The sequence below is a fragment of the Tupaia chinensis genome, unplaced genomic scaffold (assembly GCF_000334495.1).
Source record: "Tupaia chinensis unplaced genomic scaffold, TupChi_1.0 Scaffold000185_1, whole genome shotgun sequence".
Lineage (NCBI taxonomy): Eukaryota > Metazoa > Chordata > Mammalia > Scandentia > Tupaiidae > Tupaia > Tupaia belangeri.
The window spans coordinates 3,274,866-3,297,849 of record NW_006159660.1 but is presented as its reverse complement, the minus strand read 5'-3'; the positions used below and the strand labels follow the sequence as shown (position 1 = coordinate 3,297,849).

The 22,984-nt window shown below is 36.3% G+C and overlaps 1 protein-coding gene across 2 annotated transcripts in view; it reads left to right on the top strand.

Moving 5' to 3' along the window:
- Nucleotides 1-22,984, top strand: part of STXBP5L (syntaxin binding protein 5L) — a 376,137-nt gene that overhangs the window by 300,195 nt on the left and 52,958 nt on the right. For both annotated transcript variants that reach the window (XM_006146699.2, XM_006146698.2), the window contains one exon: nt 12,821-12,991. In XM_006146699.2, the coding sequence (XP_006146761.1) occupies nt 12,821-12,991 (171 nt within the window). The remainder of the gene's footprint in view (nt 1-12,820; nt 12,992-22,984) is intronic.

The window sequence follows — 22,984 nt, the reverse complement described above, 5'->3', positions numbered from 1 at the left end:
GTTTCTCTAGTTTCTTTAGGTGTGTTGTCTATTTGCCACCTTCCCATCTTTTTCTTATGTACACTAATTGCTATGAGCTTCTCTCTTACGATTGTTTTCACTGTGTCCCATAGAGTATGGAAAATTGAGCACTTGTTATCATTGGTTTCAATGAATCTTTTTATTTCAGTCTTAATTTATTCAGTGGTTGTGAAATAAATCAGGAGTAGATTGTTTAGTTTCCATGTTTGTGTATTTTTGAGGGATTTTTCTGAAATTAATTTCCAGTTTAATTCTGTCATAGTCAGAAAGATGCTGGATATAGTTTATATGTCTTTGAACTTGTAAAGGATTGGTTTTTTGCCCTGTCATGTGGTCAGTCTTTGAAAAAGTTCCATGCTGGGAACCAGCAGTTAGTGTAATGGCTATGTCGCTGGACTCCCACATAGTCCGACTGCAGTTCGCGTCCCGGACCCGGTGGCTTAAAACTCATGCCGGGCGTATGTGCGTGTGTGCCCAAGATCCTGAGAGGAGAATGGAGGAGAAGGGATTGTGGTGTGACCATCCCCCCTGGGGATGATTTCTCGCTTTCTGTCTCTATGTCTCTCTCTGTCTGGCGAGCGCATGCGCCCTATAGCGAAAATCTCTCCAAGAAAAAGAAAAAGTTCCATGCAGAAGTGAGAAAAATGTATATTTTGTGGTTGTTGGTGGAAAGTTCTATAAATGACTGTCAATTCTATTTCATTTATGGTGTCATTTAGATTCTGCATCTCTTAGCTTATTTTTTGTCAAGATAGTCTGTCCAAAAGAGATAATGAGGTGTTGAGATCCCCAACGATTAGTATGCTGCAGTCCCTCTCTCTTTAGATCTAGCAGCCTTTCCTTCATGTATTTGGGTGCCCTCAAGTTGAGTGCATAGATATCTATCTTCTTGATGAATTACCTTTTAGTACTACAAAATGTCTTTGTTTCTTCTTACACTTTTTGTCTTAAAGCCTATTTTTTCTGATATCTGTATTGTGACTCCAGCTTTTTTTTTATTACAGTTTGTGTGGAATCTTTTTCCAGTCCTTCAATTGTATTCTATGTATGTCTTTATACTTGAAGTGTACTTCTTACAGGCAACAAATAGGGGGTTTCTATTTTTTTTAATCCATTTAACCAATCTGTGTCTTTTGAAAAATTTAATCCATTAACATTCAACTGCTGTTGTCCCTACAATTTTGTTAGCTTATTTTTTTTGGTTGTTTTTTGTTCTCTTATATCTGTGTCTCTCTCTCTCTTACTAATTTTCCTAATATAGTATTCCCAGTATTGGTGAATTCTATATTAGTTTTTGTTTGTCTATGAATGATTTTATTTGTTCCCATTTGAAGAATAATCTTGCTGAGTATACTATTCTTAGTTGAAATTGTTTTTCTTTCAATAATTTGAATATGTCTTCTCATTCTTTTCTTGCGTGCATATTTTGATTGAGAGGTGTCTGATATTAACATAATAGGGTAACCTTTGTAAATGACTTGAGGTTTCTGTCTTGTCATTTTTAGACTCTTTTTTTTTTTGTCTGTGATTGTTACCATTCTGGCTATGTGCCATGAAGAGGATCTTCTTATATTCATTCTTTTTGGTGGTGCTTTGTATTTCTTGGGTCTGGATGTCTGAATGTTTCTCTAGGTTTGAAAAGTTTTTTTGTAAGTATTTCATGGAATGGATCTTCTATGCCCTGTCTGATTCTTTGCCTTCTGGAATACCTATTATCTGGATACTTGGGCATTTGATAGTGTCTAGTATTTCCTGTATGTTATCCTCATTTTTAAAATTATTTTTTATTATTTTTTGGTTGTTATATCTAAGTCAAAGGTTTGTTTTTCCAGTTCAGAGATTCTGTCTTCTTCGTGTCTAGTCTGCTATTAATTCTTTTGAGGGAGGTCTTGGTTTCCTATATCACTGTCTTCATCTCTAGAAGTTCTGATTCATTCTTTCTTATGGTGTCTATTTCCTGCTTCAATCCATGGGAATATTTCATCATCTCCATCACCATGAGTTTTCTGAACTCTATTTCTGACACTCCTGCAAATTATTTTGTGGTCTCAATGGTGAAGAAGAGTTGCTCTCTACCATTGAAAAAGAGATGTTTTCTTGTTTTCCCCTGCTTCTTGTTCTTCTTTGCTGGTTTCTCGTCATCAGATGGATTATACACTTCTTACTACTTTTCTGGTGCTGATTCTATACTATCTTCCGGTCAGAGAAGTGCATATATAGCCATCTCCAGGTGTTGATTCCTTTCCTAGTTTCTTGGGAGCAGGTGCACCTTGGACTGAGTGGACCGTTTCAACTGGGGGAGAAAGTAGGAGTTGTGCGGTGATACCACACTATTCAGAAAACTATGAATTCTCTAAATATTCTGTGGTGGGCAGAAGGCAGCTAGAGGTCTGAGGCAATCTTATTGACTCAGTTGGTCTCACTGCTTCTGCACCCTACTTCACAGTGCAAGCTCTGGGGGTAGTGGTGATGAAAGAAAGTGGGAGGAGCCAGTCTGGGATGTAGCTGGGGTAATTGGAAGGCAGTGGGAGGTCTGAAATTGTCCCTTGCCTCAGCTGGTCTCACTTATTGCCACTGCTCCTTGCTCTGCAACACAGGATCCAGAAGTCTTAAAAGACATTTTAAAAAGAGCAAATTGGAGGTAGAAACTATAATCCCCAAAGAATGTTAGAGCATGACATTGCCTAGTACACCTAAGAGTAAATTTGGTAATAACTTTCTTAAATAATTTTAATTCAATATTCTAGAAGATTTCCCTCTCAAAGGAATGGTTTCAAATTGTGTATTATCTGTTTTCATGCATTATTTGAAATGCATACTTACATGCATAGTTCATTATGAAAAGAAGATGTAAACACAAAAGCATTAAGAAAATATTTTTGCTTTACATGTATTTTACAAGGAATTCAGATCTTAGAATTGGCTTTCTAAATATAAAATGCAACAGATGTTTCAAACAGAAATGCATATTTTTTAAGATTAAGGTAAATCTATTTTTATTGGGTAGAAACCATTTTACTCATTTGATTATTTTATTTCCAGATGTGAGAATTTTATAAATGTCAGGGATAAGATTTTTTTGTTAAGAAATGGATAATTTATAATGTCAAGATCTCTTACAGAGAATATGGCTAATCAGACTTTTTTCTTTTTAGTTTATGTTAGGATACAATGGGCTTTTGTATCCCCTCTGTCTTTCCTTTCTCTTTTTTAAGTGTTATTTATTTAATTTTATTTATGATTTTTATTTTTTAAAATTTTCTATAGGCACTCATGCTCACTAGAGAGAAGACAGAGAGAAAGAGAGAGGGAAAGTGAGAAAGCAAGCTGCCAAATGTGGGACTTGAACTGTGGTTTGCCATGTGGGAGTCCAGTGCCTTAAATACCATGCTGCCCTCTGACCTTTCCCTTCTCTAAATATGAGAATTTCTCATATGACTCAGGGGGTGTGTCATTTTGCGTCTTCAACCTCAGTCAGGGTGTTCTGGTATTTTAATGTTGTAATTTGTTGTTATTCCAGGTTAAAATATTCTATTGATCAGTGACCAAGCCTAAGGCATGATTTTAAAGAAGAAATTATTTTCACTAAGACTATATATTTGGTCCCAAATAATTTTTAAACATCCATGTAAATAAATGTAACAGAAATTAAACAAACAAATTTGCTTGAAAAAACAAACTGGTGGAATATGGAAGAATACAGAGGAAGCTTTAGATTTAACTCAGAGACTATAGAGCTGCACCTTGAACCTAAAATAAATGACAACTCAGTCATGAAAAAGTTGCTATAGGGACCAGCAGTTAGTGTAATGGCTATGTCGCTGGACTCCCATGTAGTCAACCGCAGCTGTGGCTTAAACTCGCACTGGGCACGTGTGCGTGCGTGCCCAAGATCCCGAGAGGAGAATGGAGGAGAAGGGATTGTGGCGTGGCCATCCCCCCTGGGGGGGCGGGTGATTTCTCGCTTTCAGTCTCTCTGTCTCTCTCTGTCTGTCTGGCGAGCGCACGCGCCCTATAGCAAAAATCTCTTAAAAAATAAAAAAGAAAAGAAAAAGAAAAAGTTGTTATAAAAGAATCAAATTAAAATTGAGAATAAGCAGGTGGTGAAGCGGTTACAACTCTAGATTCTCATGTGGCTTACCACAGTTTCAGTGCCGGACCCAGTGGCTTGAAACTCATGCCAAGTGTGTGTGCATGCATGCCTAAAATCCTGAGAGGAGAATGGCGATGGGATTGTGGCATGGCCTTTTCTCCATGAGAGTGGGAGGGTTGGTGATTTTTCATTTTCTGTCTCTCTGGCACACACCCTATAGCAAAAATCTCTCAAAAAATGAGAATAAAATTAAACTGCTTTCAAGAGAAAGTCTATATTTGGTATCTCTGAGTTGTCAGCTTAAAATCTTCAGAAAAAAAAATCCCCAAAACAAGAAAAACAAAAACAAACAAACAAAAAAACCTGCAAAACTGTCAGCAAGTAAAAAACAAGATAACTTATTTTTTATTTGACAGTTGAAGACACTGAAATAAAGAAAAATTAAAAGTTTAGTAAACTGAGTTTGATGGTAGAAATGTCCTGCTGTACAGTGGCACAGCTTCTAGTAACTGGTTCTGGTAATCATCAATGTGGAGCAGCTGACACACCAATGTCTACTAAAACAAAACTCCAGTATGGTTGAACTTGGTGTAGGACTTTAAAACTTCTCAGTGCACCTCACAGGTTCTCTCTGAGATTTTTGAGCTGTCTAATGTCCTTTGATAAATTATTTTTTTTTACCTAAGCAAATCCATTAGGTAAAAATAATAATAATAATAATAAGCAATAAGCAATAAGTTAACAATGAACTGACTTATCCTCAAATCAGGAATACATAAACAATGGTAAAGGAGGAAGGGAAAGCATTGACTATGAAAGTAAGCAAAGATTAAGTAATACCAGTTTTGAAACTTTTTATGTGTTTATTTATTTTACATTCAATAACTATGTATTTTTATAATATACCAAATGCATTTCCTATTCTAAATACATTGTATATTGGTTAAGTCAAAGATATTACCATAGATATTATCAACAGATAATTTGTCATTTTTATGTCCTTAAATGTTTTGCTTCTTCTTCCCCTTGATTCCCTCCTTCTCACCCTCCCCTATTTCCCACCCTCTTCCCACACTGTCTTTAGTATCCTGAGTTAGTCTTCATGCCTTTATACCTTTCAGTCTTTCAGTTTCTATCATAGAGTACAGACATTTGGTATATATTGAGGACATACAATATCTCTCTTTCATAGTCTGACTTGCTTTGCTTAGCAGTAAATTTTCCATATTCATCCACTTTCTAACAAATGCCAGGGTCTCATTTTTTTAATAGCTGAATAGTAGTATTCCATAGTGTATATGTGCCACACATTTTCAATATATTCATCTGCTCATGGACATTTGGATTGGTTCCATGTCTTAACAATTGTAAATAATGCTGTAATAATCATAGATGTGCAAACGTTTTTCTGAGTGAGTACATTCCTATCCTTTGGGTAAATACCCAGCAGTGGAATTATTGGATTATATGGTAGTTCTATTTGTAGGTCTTTGAGGAATCTCCATATTGTTCTCTATAGTATCTATATTAATTTACATTCCCATCAATAGTGTAGGAGAGTTCACCGCCTTTCCAGGACTTATCGTTCTTTATTTTTTAAATCTTAGCCATTCTGACTGAGGTTAGGTGGTATCTCATTGTGCTTTCAATTTTTATTTCCCATATGATAAGGGATGTAGAGCATTTTTTCATATTTTAATACAATTTACTTATTTTATATTCATGCACTGAGCATCATCACAACATACAAAATGTGATTTCCCATCCAGAAAACACTGTATAGTAGCTCAATCATACATTTTATCGTTGACAAATAATTTTCCATTTATTTCATGTGTGTGTGTGGGGGGGGGTTATTCTCCCCCCCCCCATTTCTCATCCTCTGCCATTTCCCATCCTCTTCCCACACTGTCTCTGGTGTCTACAGTTGCTTTCCATTCCTTTTCCCACACACACACAAATTTATTGATTCACAAAATACCTTAATTAATCTACTTTCAATAGCAAATTCAGTTGCTATAGACATATCTGTGAACACATGTCTGACTTTAGGTATGAAACTCTGAGTAGAATGAATATACTATAGGGACCAGCACATAGCGTAATGGCTATGTCACTGGACTCCTATGTAGTCGACCATGGTTCAAGTTCCGGACCTGGTGGCTTAAACTCACCCTGGGCATGTGTGCATGCATGCCCAAGATCCTGAGAGCAGAATGGAGGAGAAGAAATTGCGTCATAGTCATCCCCCCTAGGGGGTGATTTCTCGCTTTCTGTGTCTTTCTGTATGAGCCCTAGAGAAAAAAAAAAAAAAAAAGAATGAATATACTATAAAGTAGCACCTAGCTGATGCTATTTACCTTACTGCAGTCATTAAACAGGTATTTAAAATAATTTTTTCTATTTCAAGAAAAGCAGTTTTAGCTTTAATAAATCAAAATTTTAAAAAATGCTAAGAGAGTTTTATTTAAAACTTAAAACTAGGAAACAGGTTAGGATTCTGTTCAAATAGTAGGTACATGAACCTACCAACAGCTCAAGAGAAGACAAAAATTCTTAAATCTGGAAAACAAAGCATAGAAGAAACTCAGTAATGTCAAAAGTCAGAAGATTCTATTTCACAGTCCAGTCTCATGTACTTAATCTATCTTCTGTTGTGGTCTGATCTTCCAATTCAAACTCTGGAAGGTAACATTCAACTCCAGACTTGCCCCTACCGTTAAGTTGGCCATTTTCTTAGTTGTTTTTGAACTCTTACTTCTATGTGTCTGTATTTTGTTTTCCTGGTATAGCACTCCCTTCAGAACTTCTTGGAGAGCTGGTCAGGTGTTGATAAATTATTTCAGGTTTTTTTAATCTGAGAATGTTCTTGTCTTCTCTTCTCATATGAAGGATAATCTTGCCAGATACAGTATTCTTGGCTGAAATTGTTTTTCCCTTAACACTTTCAATATATTTTCTCATTCTTTCCTTGCTCACATTGATTACAATGAGAGGTCTGCTGTTAGCCTGATGGGATATCCTTTGTAGGTAACGTGACATTTCTCTCATGCCAATCTTCGTATCTTATCTTTGTCTGTGGTTTTTGTCAATCTGGCTATAATGTGTCTTGGAGAAGATCTTGGGTTGATTCTATTTGGGGTCCTTTGTATTTCTTGGGACTGGATCTTTGAGTGCCTCTCTAGGATTTTATGGAATAGATTATCAATGTCCTTATGAGTTTCTTCACCTTCTGGAATACTAATTATCCAGAGGTTTGGACATTTAATGATATATAGTATTCCTTGTATATTATTCTCATTTTTTGGGCAATTTTCTCAGTCTTTGTGGTGAATTTTTCTGATCCAGCGATTCTGTCTTCTACATCTGAGATTCAATTTTCTGGATGATCTAGTCTGCTTATAATACTTTCAAGGGAGGTTTTGACTTCCTGTATTGCAGCTTACATTTTTTGACTGTTCATATGTCTTTTTTAAAGAATCATCTGTCCAGCTCATTTCCCCATCTTTTAATTGGGTTGATGATTTTTTTTTTTTTAGGTAAGCTGCTTCAGTTCCCTGTATATTCTGGTTATCAGTCCCTTCTCTGAGGCATAGTCTTCAAATATATTCTCCCATTCTGAGGGTTGTCAATTAACTCTAATTTTTGTTTCTTTAGCTGTGTAGAAGCTTTTAAGCCTGATGTAATTCCACTTGTCTATATTTGGGATTATTGCCTGTGCTTTAGGGGTCCTACTTAAGAAATCTTTGCCTACTCTAATGTGGGTTTTGGAACATTCTAACCAATTGTTTGATATTGACCATATCCAAAGCCCTCATGTTTTATTTATCTTCACAGTTTTTAAAATTCAATGCTTATTTGGATTCAGGATTATATTCAACATTTATTTTGTCATAGAATCACCATTATGTCATAAGCATAATAATAATTTTCATTTTCTAGCAATAGTATGGTATACTAAAAAGTTTATTTAACAAGACCAATTAACCAAGTATAAATTAAATCTTCATTTATAATCTCCTATAAAGCTTTTGCAAAGACCATGTTAAAAAGAATTTCCAAACCATCTCCATGTCCTGGTGGTTAAGGCAGCCTGAGACTGACCACACAGTTTGATTCCTGGACCCAGCACTTGAGAAACATGCCAGGCACACATGCATGCATGCCCAAAATCCCCAAAGGAGAGAGAGATGAAAGAAAAGGAATTGTAGTGTGACCATTCCCCATGGGGGCTTACTTTCTGCTCTCTCTCTCTCTGGTAATCACACATGCCATATAATAATAATAATAATAATATAATAACAATAATTTCAATTGGTGACAATAAGTCATTTTTAAAAGAATTATTTATTTAATTTTATTTGTTTATTTTTTCAATTTTCTACAGGGCACACAAGCTCACCTAATAGAGACAGAGAGAAAGAGCTAGAGAGAGGGAAAGTAAGAAAGCAAGCTGCCACATCTGGGACTAGAACTTCCATCAGCCTTATGGGAGTCCAGTCCCTAAACCACTGTGCCACCTGCTGGCCCCACAATAAGCCATTTTTCAGAAAATCACTCTTATACCTTACTTTATTTAATAAATACACTAAATAGAAACTTTATTTAAAGGTACAAAAGAATCAGCGAATTTAAGAAACATAGTTTTTCAAAACTGGATGTCTTTCTGGAAAATAAAAAATAGCTATTTTCCTTTTACTTTAATTACCTTATTGTTCTAAGATTGAATTTTCTAGAACATGGATTTTCTTTATGTTGTATACACCTTGTCTATAATTCAATTAAAGCACCATTGTAATCACGGAGCAAGTTGTAAGAAACAAACCGTTATAGCTATGTTATGCAGAAAATGATTAATACAAGAAATTAGGTGCTTAACAAGTCATTGAAAGACTGAAGAGGTAGATCTAACTTTGGCTCAAAGATATGATTTTCAGAATAAAACCACAAGACATACAGAGGAGAAGACATCTTTGCTACAGTTAGAAAAAGAGAATCAGAAGACCACTGCCAATAACTTTTGAACTGAAGAACGCATTTTTATAAGAAGATCAGAAATCCGCCACAAAAACTGCCTCTCACACACAAAATGTTGGGATCACTAAACTGAAATGTCACTTTTAAGACAAAATAAAGTCTCCATTGCATTATTACCAAAGAAGCAAGCAAAGAGCTTCTTTTTCACTTTTGAAGTCATTTGCTAGACTCTGAAGCCCTGAGCCATTATTAAAAAAAATTAAAAAACTACCCTGAGGCCACCATGCCTGAGCCTCCTGAAGCTCAAGCTTCCTTGAAGAAACCACCATTGACTACCTCAATTGAGCTCAGCCTTTACATCACTCTAGGCCAGGCATGTGAGAAAAGAAGCTTCCGAAAAATTCTAAGCATCTAGCCATTCAAGCATTAATGCTGCAGACATCATCAAGATAAAACATCCCCACTTTGTCCTAGCCAAAGTCCTGACCTACAGAATGTGTAAGTGCAGTAAAATGATTGTTACTTTACATCAACTTTTAGACTGATATTTTTTATGCAACAAGAGATAACAAAACACCTAATATCACAAGTATTTTGTATGTTTCCACACCACTCCAGAAATATTTTTAAATATTATAATACTCGATTCTGTGATATGTGCCACAGTTTACCTAAAACATTTCTCTTTATTGTAAAGAATAACTGGTTTCCAATTTTTTCTGTTTAATAACTAACACTGTAGTGGATATTCTTATTACAGAGATTTTTATTTTTATTTTGTCTTTAACATTATTTCTTCATAAATTTCCAGAATGACTGTGTAAACTATCATAAAATTTCATTCTAAGTGTTTTATACCAATTCATATGCATCTAGAGTGTTTATCATGGTGAAATAAAAAGCTTTTACAAAGAAAATTCACTTTTATATATTTTTAAAAATATATATAACTACAAAAACAAATCTTTTAAGTTGATCAGCCTTATTGAAAACTGAAATATATGGTCAAAAACTTCAAGGTGCCCATGTATGGTTATGTCAGCCAGACTTCATGAGTCAAACAGGAGAAACTGGGGAAGATTTGGCTACCACAGCAGATCGGGGATAAAAAAGAAAATTGTGTTGAGTAACCTATTGATGGATACCATCCTGTTATGAGCTGAAATGAAACAGTGTTCACAAAAAACAGACACCCAAAAAATGGTAAAAGCTAGTCAGCAGTCAGTTTGGTTTAACATATCAGAAGAGTCCTGGCTAGGTGAACACATTACATTGTTCTTAGGTCTCTGCTACACACTCTTGTATCTAGTTGAGAGGATATGAAGACGGCTGCAAACATCCTACATTTCTCTAGACAAGCAGTGAGCTGAAGAGCAAGGTGTCAGGTCTGTGGAAAGGGCAGATTCTCTAATTTATGTACTCAGAAGGGGGCATATTGTTGCATTTGTACCCAAAAAATAGTTGTCATTTTCTAATTTATATTAAATTGTTAGTGTCAACTGTTGCTTTCCGGGTTTTTCCTATTCATGAAACTAGATTCCATACGGAAAGAGATTTGATCATGGGATATTTCTGCCTTCCCATCTGAGATTTCCGAGATCTGTGTCAGTATGGAAGATGACTGGTTTCAAAAGTGTTAGATTTCAGTGCGTATTACATGAGTCTCCTAAACTCTACTAATTATGTCTTCAAGATTACCAACCCTCTCCAAATAGCTGACTCTGTAAGCCAGTGTTTAAACATTCAAATACTAAGGGAGAAAGTTTTGATTAGAATCCTGTCTCCGTGGTTACTATTTATGTCATATGAGAAAATTTTCTGAACTCTTTTTTCCTGAGCTTCAGTTTTCTCATCTTCAGAATCAGGATAATAATAAATTTAACAGACACAAAAAAGGAAAATTATCTGCTGATGATAATATGTATGGCATTATTTTTTATTGGACTAATATGCAGAGTATTCCTGCCAGCAAAATTCATTTTGTATGCTGTGACAATGTACAGGGATTAAATGTAAAAAAAAAAAAAAATTAGAAAAAAGTAAATACATAAAAAGCAAATCAAAGTTAAAAAATAAAAGCACCTGCTCAGGGTTGTTGTGAAGATTAAATAATGTATGTAAAATGCCCAATATTTACATATTTGAGAAATACTAACTCATTTTTTAAAAAATAGTAAAACACATCCTCACATTAAGTGGCCCCATTGGGCAGTGGTTACCCTGGTGCACTGGAAGCTTGATCTAGCATGACAGACCATGATTTAAATCCTGGCCCTAATGGCTTGAAAACACATCAAGTGCATGTGTGTCCAAAATCCTGAAGAGAAAGGAGAAATGGGGACAAGGGACTGTGGTGTGACCACACTTTGCTGTGCCTTCTCTTTTTTTCCCTCTCTCTCTTTCTGGAAAGTACATGTACCCTCTGGCAAAAATAAATAAATGGTGAAAACTAACTGTCATCCTGCATTTACTGTAAGAGAATTCTAGAAGTGTGCAATTTTAGGTTTGCAAACTACAGTATAGAAAGGCTATAATGTATGATACTAAGTACCAGTTCCCCATGTCTAGCATGACATTAAGCATGATTGTTTTCTATGTGACTCTATTATCCAAAGAAGCACTTTTTCAAATACATTCTGCTTATTGCAGAATTATGAAATGATGTTTGTTTAGTTTTGCTTTGTTTCTTGGAGAGGTTTTTGCTATAGGGCATGTGCGCTCACCAGAAAGACAGAGAGAGACAGAGACAGAAAGCAAGAAATCACCCCCCAGGGGGATGGCCAGACCACTCCCACTTCTTCTCCATTCTCCTCTCAGGATTTTGGGCACACATGCACATGCGCCCGGTGGAGTCCCGAGTCCGGGACTCCAACTGCAGTTGACTGCATGGGAGTCCAGCAACATGGCCATTACACCGACTGCTGGTCCCTGAAATGATATTTTAAATAACAGTTTGTTAGCATTAAGAATATTAAAGACAAACTCAGTGCCTTGGCAAGTTATAAAGTATATCAAAACACAGTCAAACTGACGAGCTCTAAATGAGCCTTCTATTGTCTTTAAAACAAGTAGTCTTATACACTGGATCAAGAGTGACAACACTAGCTAAATTTTCTTCTGAGTTTACAGTATACCAGTACATATTATAGCATAAGACAGCTTTATTATCAGAAAAAAGTTACAAAAACTCCATGAAGTAGGTATTAATATTCAAATTTACAGAAGAGAAAACTAAAGCATGAAGACTTCACTAATTTATGTAAGTGCGCAACTAAGCCCAAGTAGTCTGGCTCCAGAACCAATATTTTTATGTACCATTATCAGCTGCTCATGAGAAACTTCCATTCTATATTTTAAACAAAAGCAATTAAAGTATTTCCAAAACTTATATAAATTGGTGTAAATTTAAATTATACAAATAATAACTCTAATACATTATAGTATGTGTTGCCATTAAATTGCACAATGCATAGTAGAGATATAGAATTAATTTTAAACTATGTTAACTAATCAAATTATAAAAATCTTATGCTCAATAAATACATTTTGAAATTTTTGTCTAACTAACATGATTAAATCTTAAAATAGTAAGGATTTAGCTGTAATCATAAAGTTTGAAAAAATAAAAAGGAATTCTTGTTTGTCTTCATTTGTTCATCTCCACACTTGGATTCCTTTATATTAAGATTTAATTATGACATTTATGCTGCCTTCCTCCTCTTGGTACAGACCATGTAAATGGACACTGCACAAGTCCAACTTCTCAGAGTTGCACTTCTGGAAAACGTCTTTCTAGTGCTGATGTTTCAAAAGTAAATCGCTGGGGTCCTGGAAGACCACCATTTCGAAAGGCACAGTCAGCTGCTTGCATGGAGATTTCTTTACCAGTTACAGCAGAAGGTAGGTTAAACATCAATTTTTGTGTGTACAGTAAAATTTGGTCTTTCCTGTGATTGGGAACTGAGAAAGAAGGCATGGAAGCCACATGTGAAAAAAAATATATTATCAAAAAGAACTAGTAGGCCTTGAATAACTGAGAGTCTGGTAGGCTGCACCCGTATCTCCCGATCCATTCTTCACCATACCTCCTTACTCATCTCTAAAACCAGAACAGTTCTGTTTAGGGCTGAGTCCCCACTCCTCTGTACAAATGGATATCCATGCCTTAATCTGATCTCTACCCTTACAATAATAATTGAGAGTGTATTTCAGTCTTAATGATAAGCCTTTTAGTGTCTCTATCCATCAATCATTTAATGTATTGCAACCTTTATTTTCTCAACTTCAAATTAATATGACCAAAATAATAACAATGATAATACTGATAATAATAATAATAAAAGGTCAAATATTAAATTCTGAAGTTTTCAGTCCTTGTGTTCATATGTTTCTAAAAGGAGGAATGTTTACTCAGTTACATAATGAGCATGGAGGCAAGGAATAAAATATAAGAGCCAAGGTCAGATTTTTAAAGAGGGAAGGAAGAAAATCTTTTAACTTTGCTGCTACTGTCTTGATAGATAGATAGATAAATACATAAATACATAAATAAATAAATAAAAACTTTAGAAGACCAAGAAAGAAAAACAATTTTAGAAAGATTTGTTATAACAGTTCTATGCCATAAAGTAAAAATTCAACATTACTACCTCTTAAAAATTTCTGATAACAATTTATATTGTTCATTTTTATTTGTTCGTTTTTTAGTTTTTGCTACAGGGTGTATTTGCTCTCCAGAGAGAGACCAAGACACAGAGAGAGAGAGATGGGGAAAGTGAGAAATCACCCCCCCTCCCCCGGGAGGTGGCCACACTACAATCTCTTCTCATGTATTCTCTTGGAATTTTGGTCATGCACACACACTTGTCAGTGTGATTTTTAAGTGACTGGTTCCAGACTTGAACCAAGCTATTGCCCATGTGGGATCTAGCCACCTTAACTGCCACACCACCAGCTTGCCCAATTTTTTTTTTAAGAGGTTTTTGCTATAGGGCGCGTGCGCTCGCCAGACAGAAACAGAGAGACAGAAAGCAAGAAATCACTCCCCAGGGGGGATGGCCATACCACAATCCCTTCTCCTCAGTTCTCCTCTCGGGATCTTGGGCACGCATGCACACGCGCCCAGCGTGAGTTTTAAGCCACCAGGTCCAGGACACGAACTGCGGTCGACTATGTGGAAGTCCAGCAACATAGCCATTATGCTAACTGCTGGTCCCTCCAAATTTTTAAAAATAATATTTATTAATTTTTTTAGAGTTTTTTTTTGCTATAGGGTGTGTGTGCTCGCCAGAAAGACAGAGAGAGAGAGACAGAGAAACAGAAAGTGAGAAATCACCCCCCATGAGGGATGGCCATGCCGCAATCCTTTCTCCTCCATTCTCCTCTCAGGATCCTGGGCACGCACACACACACGCCCGGCCTGAGTTTAAGCCACCGGGTCCAAGACTCGAACCACGGTTGACTACATGGGAGTCCAGCGACATAGCCGTTACGGTAATTGCTGGTCCTGTTATTCAGTCTTTATATCTTTAATGTTGTGCTGTATTAAATCTGGCCCAAAAAGTAAGCAGTTAATTATGTTATTTCTCTAACAGGTATCAGCTTTGAATTGTGATGAACCATGAATGGAAAAAAAATTTTTGGTTAAGTTTATTTTTTCCTATGACAGAGACAGACAGAAAGAAAGAGGGGCAGGCATGCTCCAAAGGGTCCTTATGCTGTGATAACCCCCATGCACAGCCAGCTGTATCATGGGTACATGTGTGCATGCCTGACCTACACAAGGAGGTTCTGGGACACAAGCCCAGGAGGTACCCAAGTAGGTCCAGTTGCATTACCACTATGCTGCCACCTGTTCACTTTGAATGGAAAAATTTTAGAGACATGTTAACTGGGAATATTGTAATAGAAGGAATGTGTAAGGATTATGAAATAAGCATCACTCTTTTATATTATTATTTTAATCAACATATAATAATTGTACATATTTTTGGGGTAAGGTATCTTTTCATTACATGAATACAATGTGTAATAATCAAATCAGAGTAGTCAGCATATCTATCATCTTAAACATTTATCATTACATTGATTGGGAACATTCAAAATCCTCTTCCCTAGCTGTTTTGGAATATACAATGAATTATGGTTAACTATAGTTACTCTACTATGCTATAGAATACTAGAACTAATTCATCTTATCTTAACTGTAATTTTGTATCTGTTAACCAATATCTCCCTATGTCCTCCTCTCACCCTGCCTAGTTTCTAGGAAACACTATGCTACTCTTTACTTCTATGAAGACAAATTTTTTAAAAGAGATTTTCGCTATAGGGTATGTGTGCTCACCCGAGAGACAGAGACAGAGAGCGAGAAAGTTAGAAGTTACCCCTTGGGGGGATGGCCACAGGGCAATCCATTCTTCTCCATTCTCCTCTTGGGATCTTGGGCACACACACAGAGGCTCTTAGTGTGAGGTTTAAGCCACCTGGTATGGGACTAGAACTGTGATTGACTACATGGGAGTCCAGTGACATAACTATTACACCATCTGCCAGTGCCTATGAAGATAACTTTTTAGTTTCCACATATGAATGAGAACATGTGATTTTTCTCTTTCCATGCCTGGCTTATATCATTTTTTTCCTTTTACTTTTTAAATTTTTTTCCCATTTCATTTTCGTCCATACATTCAATCACATTATTATTTGTCTTACAAAACAGATATTTCAACAGGTGAACATTTCTCTCTAGTACTGTTGATAAAACTACAAAATATCTTCAACAGGTAATACTACACCTCTTTGTGCCATTCTTCCAGCTCATCCATGTTGCCTCAAACATCAGGATTTTCTGCTTTTTCATGGATAGATAGTATATATATAAATATACATACACATCACATTTTTTAATCCATTCATTAGTTGATTCTATATCTTGGCTATTGTGAATGGGTCTTCAGTAAACATAGAAGGGCAGATACCTCTTTGACATACTGATTTTGTTTCTTTCAAATGTCTACCCAGTAGTGGGCTTGCTAGATCATATGGCAGTTCTATTTTCAGTTCTTTGAGGATCTTTCATACTGCTTTCCATAATGACCATTCTAATTTACATTCCCACCAATAGCATATAAGAGTTCTGCTTTCTCTACATCTTCACCAGCATTTGTTATTTTTATATTTTTAGTTATAGTCATTCTAATTGGGGTGAGAAATATCTCCTGGTGGTTTTGATTTGCATTTCCCTTATGATTGATAATGATGACCACTTTTTTTTTTTGTAATCCCAGTTGTCTATTTGGGGGATTATTTACTGTGCTGACCGTTTTTTACATGCATGTTGGCTATTTGTTAGGTTTTCTTGAGAGAAATGTCTACTCAGATCATTTGCCAATTTTTTTTTTTTTTGAGAGGTTTTTGCTACAGGGCACGTGTGCTTGCCAGGGCAGAGAGAGACAGAGAGACAGAAAGCGAGAAATCAACCTCCAGGGGAGATGGCCACACCACAATCCCTTCTGCTCCATTCTCCTCTTGGGATCTTGGGCACACACGCACACGTGCCTGGCATGAGTTTAAGCCAACGGGTCTGGGACTTGAACCACAGTCGACTACATGGGAGTCCAGCGACATAACCATTATAGTAACTGCTGGTCCCTCATTTGCCGATTTCTAACCAGAATATTTGGTGTTTTGCTACTTAGTCCCTTGTTAGTTTAAATATTAATTCCTTGTCAGATTAATAGTTTGCACATATTTTCTCCTGGGCCAGCCTATCACACAGCAGTTAAGCATTGTTCATAGGGAGTCAAATCCTAAATTGCTGACTGAAGTTTGAATCCCAAACCCAGTAGCTTGAAATATGCTAGGAGTGTGTGTGTGTGTGTGTGTGCGCGCACACGTGTGTGCATGCGCATGTCCAAGATTCTGATGAGATGGAAAAAATGAATGAAAAGTTTTGTGCCATGATCACACCTCACTGGGTAGCATTTACTCTTTCTCTCTCACTATCTTGCTCTATACGTGTGTGTGTGTGTGTATGTGTGTGTGTGTTTGTCTGGCAGGTTCATGTACCCTCTGTCAACTAAAAAAGAATCTCACATTCTATAGGTTGTCTCTTCACTCTGTTGATTATTTCCTTTGCTGTGTAAAACTTCGTAATTTGATATAATCCCATTATCTATTTTTGCTTCTGTTGCATGTGCTTTTGAGGTCTTACACAAAAATTCTTTTGAGGGCTTACTAAAAAATGTCCCAAAGCATTTTCTTATGTTTTCTTCTAGTAGTTTCATAGTTTCAGGGCTTCTATTTCAGGTCTTATATTTAAATCTCGTATCCACTTTTTTTTTTTACTTTTTTTCTTTTTTTACTTTTTTTTTTTTTTGCGGGGTTTTTGTTATGGGGCGGTGCGTGCACTCACCAGAAAGAAAGAGAGAGACAGAGAGACAGAACGTGAGAAATCACCCCCAGGACATGGGGGAGTGGGCACTTCTCCTCCATTCTCCTCTCGGGATCCTGGGCACGCACACAGACACGCGCCCGGTGTGAGTTTTAAGCCACCGGGTCCGGGACGTGAACCGCGGTCGACTACATGGGAGTCCAGCGACATAGCCATTACGTTAACTGCTGGTTCCCTCAAATTTTAATTTCTTTGGGTAAATACCTGGCAGTAGGATCACTGGATCATATGAATATTCTTGGCACCTTTAGCAAAAATCAGTTGAGGGTCAGCCCCATAAACTAGTAATTAAGAGACCAACATCCAACATTGCTCACTACTGTTCAAATCCCAGCTCTGGTGGCTTAAAAAAATACACTGTGTCATGTGCATACATACCCCAAATTCAAACAGGATGGAGAAATAGAGGAGAAGGGATTGTGTGACCACACATAATTTAGGGTGGTGCTTTCTTTCCCTATTTCTCCCTGGCAAGAGCATATGCCCTTTTACAATTTAAAAAAAATTGGCTTTTTATTTTTTTAGGCTCTATATTTTATTCAGTTGGTCTACATGTATGTTTCTATGCCAGTCTTGTTTTGTTTACCATGGCTTTGTGGGATATTTTGAAATCAGGTAGTGTGATGGCTCCAGCATTGTTCTTTTTGCTCAGGATTGCTTTGGCTATTTTGGATTTTTCATGGTTTCATATAATTTTGTTATCGTCTTTCTCTATTTTTATGCAGAATGCCATTGATATTTTGATAGCTGTTCCACTGAATCTATATATCAATTGGGAGAGTATGGACATTTTAACAATTCCTTCAATACATGCATAGAAAAAAACTTTTTAATTTCTGATTTGTGGTTTCTTCCAATTTCTTTTATCAATATTTTATAGTTTTGACTATAGACATCTCTTACCTCCTTGGTTAAATTTATTTTGAGGTATTTTTTCCTGGTAACTATTGTATATGGGATTGTTTTTCAGTTCTTTTCAGCTAGTTAGTTATTGCTATATAAAAGTACTACTGATTTTTGTATGTTGATTTTGTAACCTTCAATTTTACTGAATTAATTATCAGTTCTAAGAATTTTTTGGTGAAGTCTTTACATTTTCTGTCTATAAGATCACACTGTCTGCAAACAAGGACAATTTGATGTTCTCCTTTCCAATTTAGATGCCCTTTATTCCTTTTCTTGATTGGTTGCTCTGACTAGAACTTCCAGTGCTAATGTTAAATAAGAGAAGTGAAAGCAGGCATCTTTATCTTGTTCTAGATCTGAGAGGAAATGCTTTCAACTTTTCCCTGTTCAGTGATATTTTCTGTGGGCTTGCCTTCCATGACCTTCATTGTGTTGAGTTAAAAGGGATCTTCAAGGGCCAGGCAGGAAGTGTGGTTATTGTATTTCTGTGATATCAGATGTACTGTGTACTTTTCCTTTTCTGATTTAATTTGAATCCTTTCTTATTTTTCTTGATTAGTCTAATGGCTTATCAATTTTGTTTATCTTTTTTTTTTTTGGAGAGGTTTTCACTATAGGGCACGTATGCTCACCAGACAGAGACATAGAGACAAAGCGAGAAATCACTCCCCAGGGGGGATGGTCACGCCGCAATCCCTTCTCCTCCATTCTCCTCTCGGGATTTTGGGCACGCACGCACATGCGCCCGGCGTGAGTTTTAAGCCACCGGGTCCAGGATGCGAACCGCGGTCGACTTCATGGGAGTCCAGTGACATAGCCATTACGCTAACTGCTGGTTCCCAATTTTGTTTATCTTTTAAAAAACAACTTCTGTGGGGACCAGCAGTTAGCGTAATGGGTATGTCGCTGGATTCCCACGTAGTCAACCACGGTTTGAGTCCCAAACCCAGTGGCTTAAACTCACGCCAGGTGTGTGTGTGTGTGTGTGTGTGCCTGCCCAAAACCCCAAGAGGAGAATGGAGGAAAAGGGATTATGAGGTAGCCATCCTCCCCATGGGGTGATTTCTCACTTTTTGTCTTTCTGTGTCTGTCTTTCTGGTGAGCGCACATACCCTATAGCAAAAACCTCTCAAACAAACATACAAAAAAAAAAGAAAAGCAACTTTTAGGGACCAGCAGATGGCATAATGGTTATGTAGCTGGACTCTGATGTAGTCAGCCGTGGTTTGAGTCCTAGACTGGGAGGCTTAAAACTCACTCCAGGCATATGTGTGTGCATGCCCAAAATCTCAAGAGGAGATTGGAGGAGAAGTGATTGTGGCATGGCCATCCCCCCCCCTCCCCCAGAAGGGGTGTGATTTTTCATTTTCTGTCTCTCTGTCTCTCTCTGTGTCTCCAGCCAGCACATACACACCCTATAGCAAAAAATCTTGGTTTAAAGAAAAAAACTAAAAGAACAACTTCTTGTTATGTTGATATTTTGTATTTTTTTTTTACTCAATTTCATTTATTTTTATTCTGTTTTTTTATCATTTCTTTTTTCTTTTATTTTTCGGGTTAATTTTTTTTTTAACTTTCTATTTTCCTGGAGCTAAATCATAAGGTGTTCTTTTTTATAGACCATTCTCCTCTTGGGATCTTGGGCACACACGCACACGCACCCAGCATGAGTTTAAGCCACCAGGTCCTGGACTTGAACTGCGGTCAACTACATGGGAGTCCAGCAACATAGCCATTATGCTAACTACTGGTCCCAAGGTGTTCATTTTAAATCTGTCTTTTCTTTCTTTTTTTATTTTATAATGTAGGCACCTTATTGCTATAAACTTCCCTCTTAGTACTGCCTTTGCTATGTCTTCCAGGTTTTGTTATGTTGTATTTCTGTATTCATGGTTTTTTTAGAAATTTTTTAACTTTTTAAAAATTTCTTCATGACCCAGGATGTTTAATTTGGTTTTCATGTATTTGTACGGCTTTAAAATTCCTCTTGTTATTGATTTCTAGTTATAATCCTTTATAGTCAGGAAAGAAACATGATATAATTTCTATTTTTTTGAAGTTTTTTGGACTTGTTTTGCATCCTAACATCTAGTCTATCCTAGAAGCATGTCTCATGTGCTGATGAGAATATGTAGTCTTCAGTTGTTGGGTGAAATTTTCTACAAATGTCTATTAGGTTCAACTGGTCTATGTAGAGTTTAAAACTATTTCTTTCTTTGTTTTTGTCTGGATGATCTTTCTGATGCTGAGAGTGGGATATTGAAATCCTCAGAGATTATTATATTGGAGTCTATCTCTCTAGGTCTAGAAATATTTACTTTATACATTTGAGTGCCTCAGTGTTGGATGCGTATATATTTACAATTATTATATTCTCTTACTGAATTGATTCCTTTAGCATTTTTTAATTACCATCTTTGTCTCTTTTTTTACAGTTTCTGACTTAAAATCTACTTTAACTGCTGTAAATGCAGTGCTCTTATTGTTTTTTGATTTTTGTTTGGGTAAACTTTTACACCCTTTACTTTCATCTGTGCATATTTAGGGGCAAGTTTCTTTAGGCAGTATATAATTGGAGGGGGGGGGAGCCATTGAGCCAATCTGTATCTTGTTCTTGGGGAATTTAATCCATTTACATTCATAGTTATTACTGATGAGTACAGATTTACTCCTATCATTTTGTTGTTTTTCAGTTGTCTTTTATTTTCTTTTTTCTTTCTTCATCTCTTATAATTTATTTCTGTGGTTTTCTATAATGGTAAGGTTTGATTCCATTCTCTTTTCCATTTGTATCTGTTCTACCAGCAAGTTGTATTCTTGCTTGTGTTTTCTCTTTTTAAATGATACATTTTATGATTATTATTTTACATTCAATCACTGTAATTCATTAGAAAATACAAAATGAATATTTTCAGCATGAATACATTGTATATTAGTCCAGTCAAAGATATTACCATACACTTATCAACATATAATTTTTCATTTTTGTGTCCCTTAAATGTTTTGCTTCTTTCTTTTCCTCTTGATTTCCTCCCTCTCACCTTCCCTCATTTCCTACCCTTCTCCCATACTGTCTCCAGTGTCCACAGTTTCTCTCCATGCTATTACTCCTTCCCTTCTTTCAGTTTTTGCCATAGAGTACAGACATTTGGTATATATTGAGTAGAATCGTGCAATGTCTCTTTCATAGCCTGAATTGCTTTGCTTAGCAGTAAATATTCCATATTCATCCATTTTCTATCAAATGCTAAGATCTTGTTTTTGTTTTGTTTTGTTTTGTTTTTTTTGTGGCTGAGTAGTATTTTGTATATGTGCCATGGTTTTTTAATCTGTTCATGGACATTTGGTTTGGTTCCATGTCTCAGCAATTGTAAATAATACTGAAATAAACATGGATGTGCAAGTGTTTTTCTGACTAAGTGTATCCTATCCTTTGGATAGATACCCCAGGAGTGGAATTGCTGGATCATATGGTAGTTCTATTTGTAGGTTTTTGAGGAACCAATTCCATGTTGTTCTCCACAGTGTCATACTAATTTACATTCCCACCAACAGTGTAGGAGAGTTCTTTTTTCACCACAGCCTTGCTAGCATTTATCATTCTTTATTTTTTTAATCTTAGCCATTCTGACTGGGGTTAGATGGTATCTCATTGTGTGTGTCCTTTATGATAAGGAGTGTAGAGAATTTTTTCAGATGCTTTTTGGCTGTTTGTATATCCTCCTTAATTGTCTATTTAGTTCATTTGCCCATCTTTTAATTGGGTTCATTTTTTTTTTCAGGTAAGCTACTTGAGCTCCCTGTATATTCTGATTATCACTCCCTTATCTGAGGTATAGTTTTCAAACATACGCTCCATTCTGAGGGTTGTTGATTCACTCTATTTTTTTTTTCTATGCAGAAGCTTTTAAACCTGGTGTAATCCTACTCATCTGTTTTGGGGATTATTGCCTCTGCTTTGGGAGTCTTATTTAAGAAGTCTTTGCCTACTTTGATGTCTCTAAGAATTTACCCTGTATTATCCACAAGTAGTTTTATAGTTTTATATCTTAGGTTTAGATCTTTGATCTATTTTGGGTTGATTTTTGTTAATGGTGAGAGGTAGAGTCAGTTTCATCTTTCTGCAGATGGATACCCCATTTTTCCAGCCCCATTTGCTGAAGAGATCTTCTCCCACTGGATTGTTGGTGCCCTTTGTATAAAATCAGTTGGGTGTATGTTTGGGGATTTATTCCTAGGGTCTCTATTCTGTTCTATTGGTCTACATGCCTGCTTTTATGTCAATACTGTGCTGTTTTGATGATCACAGCTTTGTAATATATTTTGGGGTCACAGAGTGAGATGCTTGTGTTTTAATGATGGTAGTTACTATCCTTTAGCTTCTAGATGTAGGACTTCATTAAGTATTATTTTTTTAATTATCAGAGGGTATATGCACTCACTAGAGAGAGACAGAAAGAGAGTTAGAGACAGGGAGAGGGAGAAAACACCTCCCAATGAGGCATAGTCATGCCAAATCCTGTCTCTTTCCC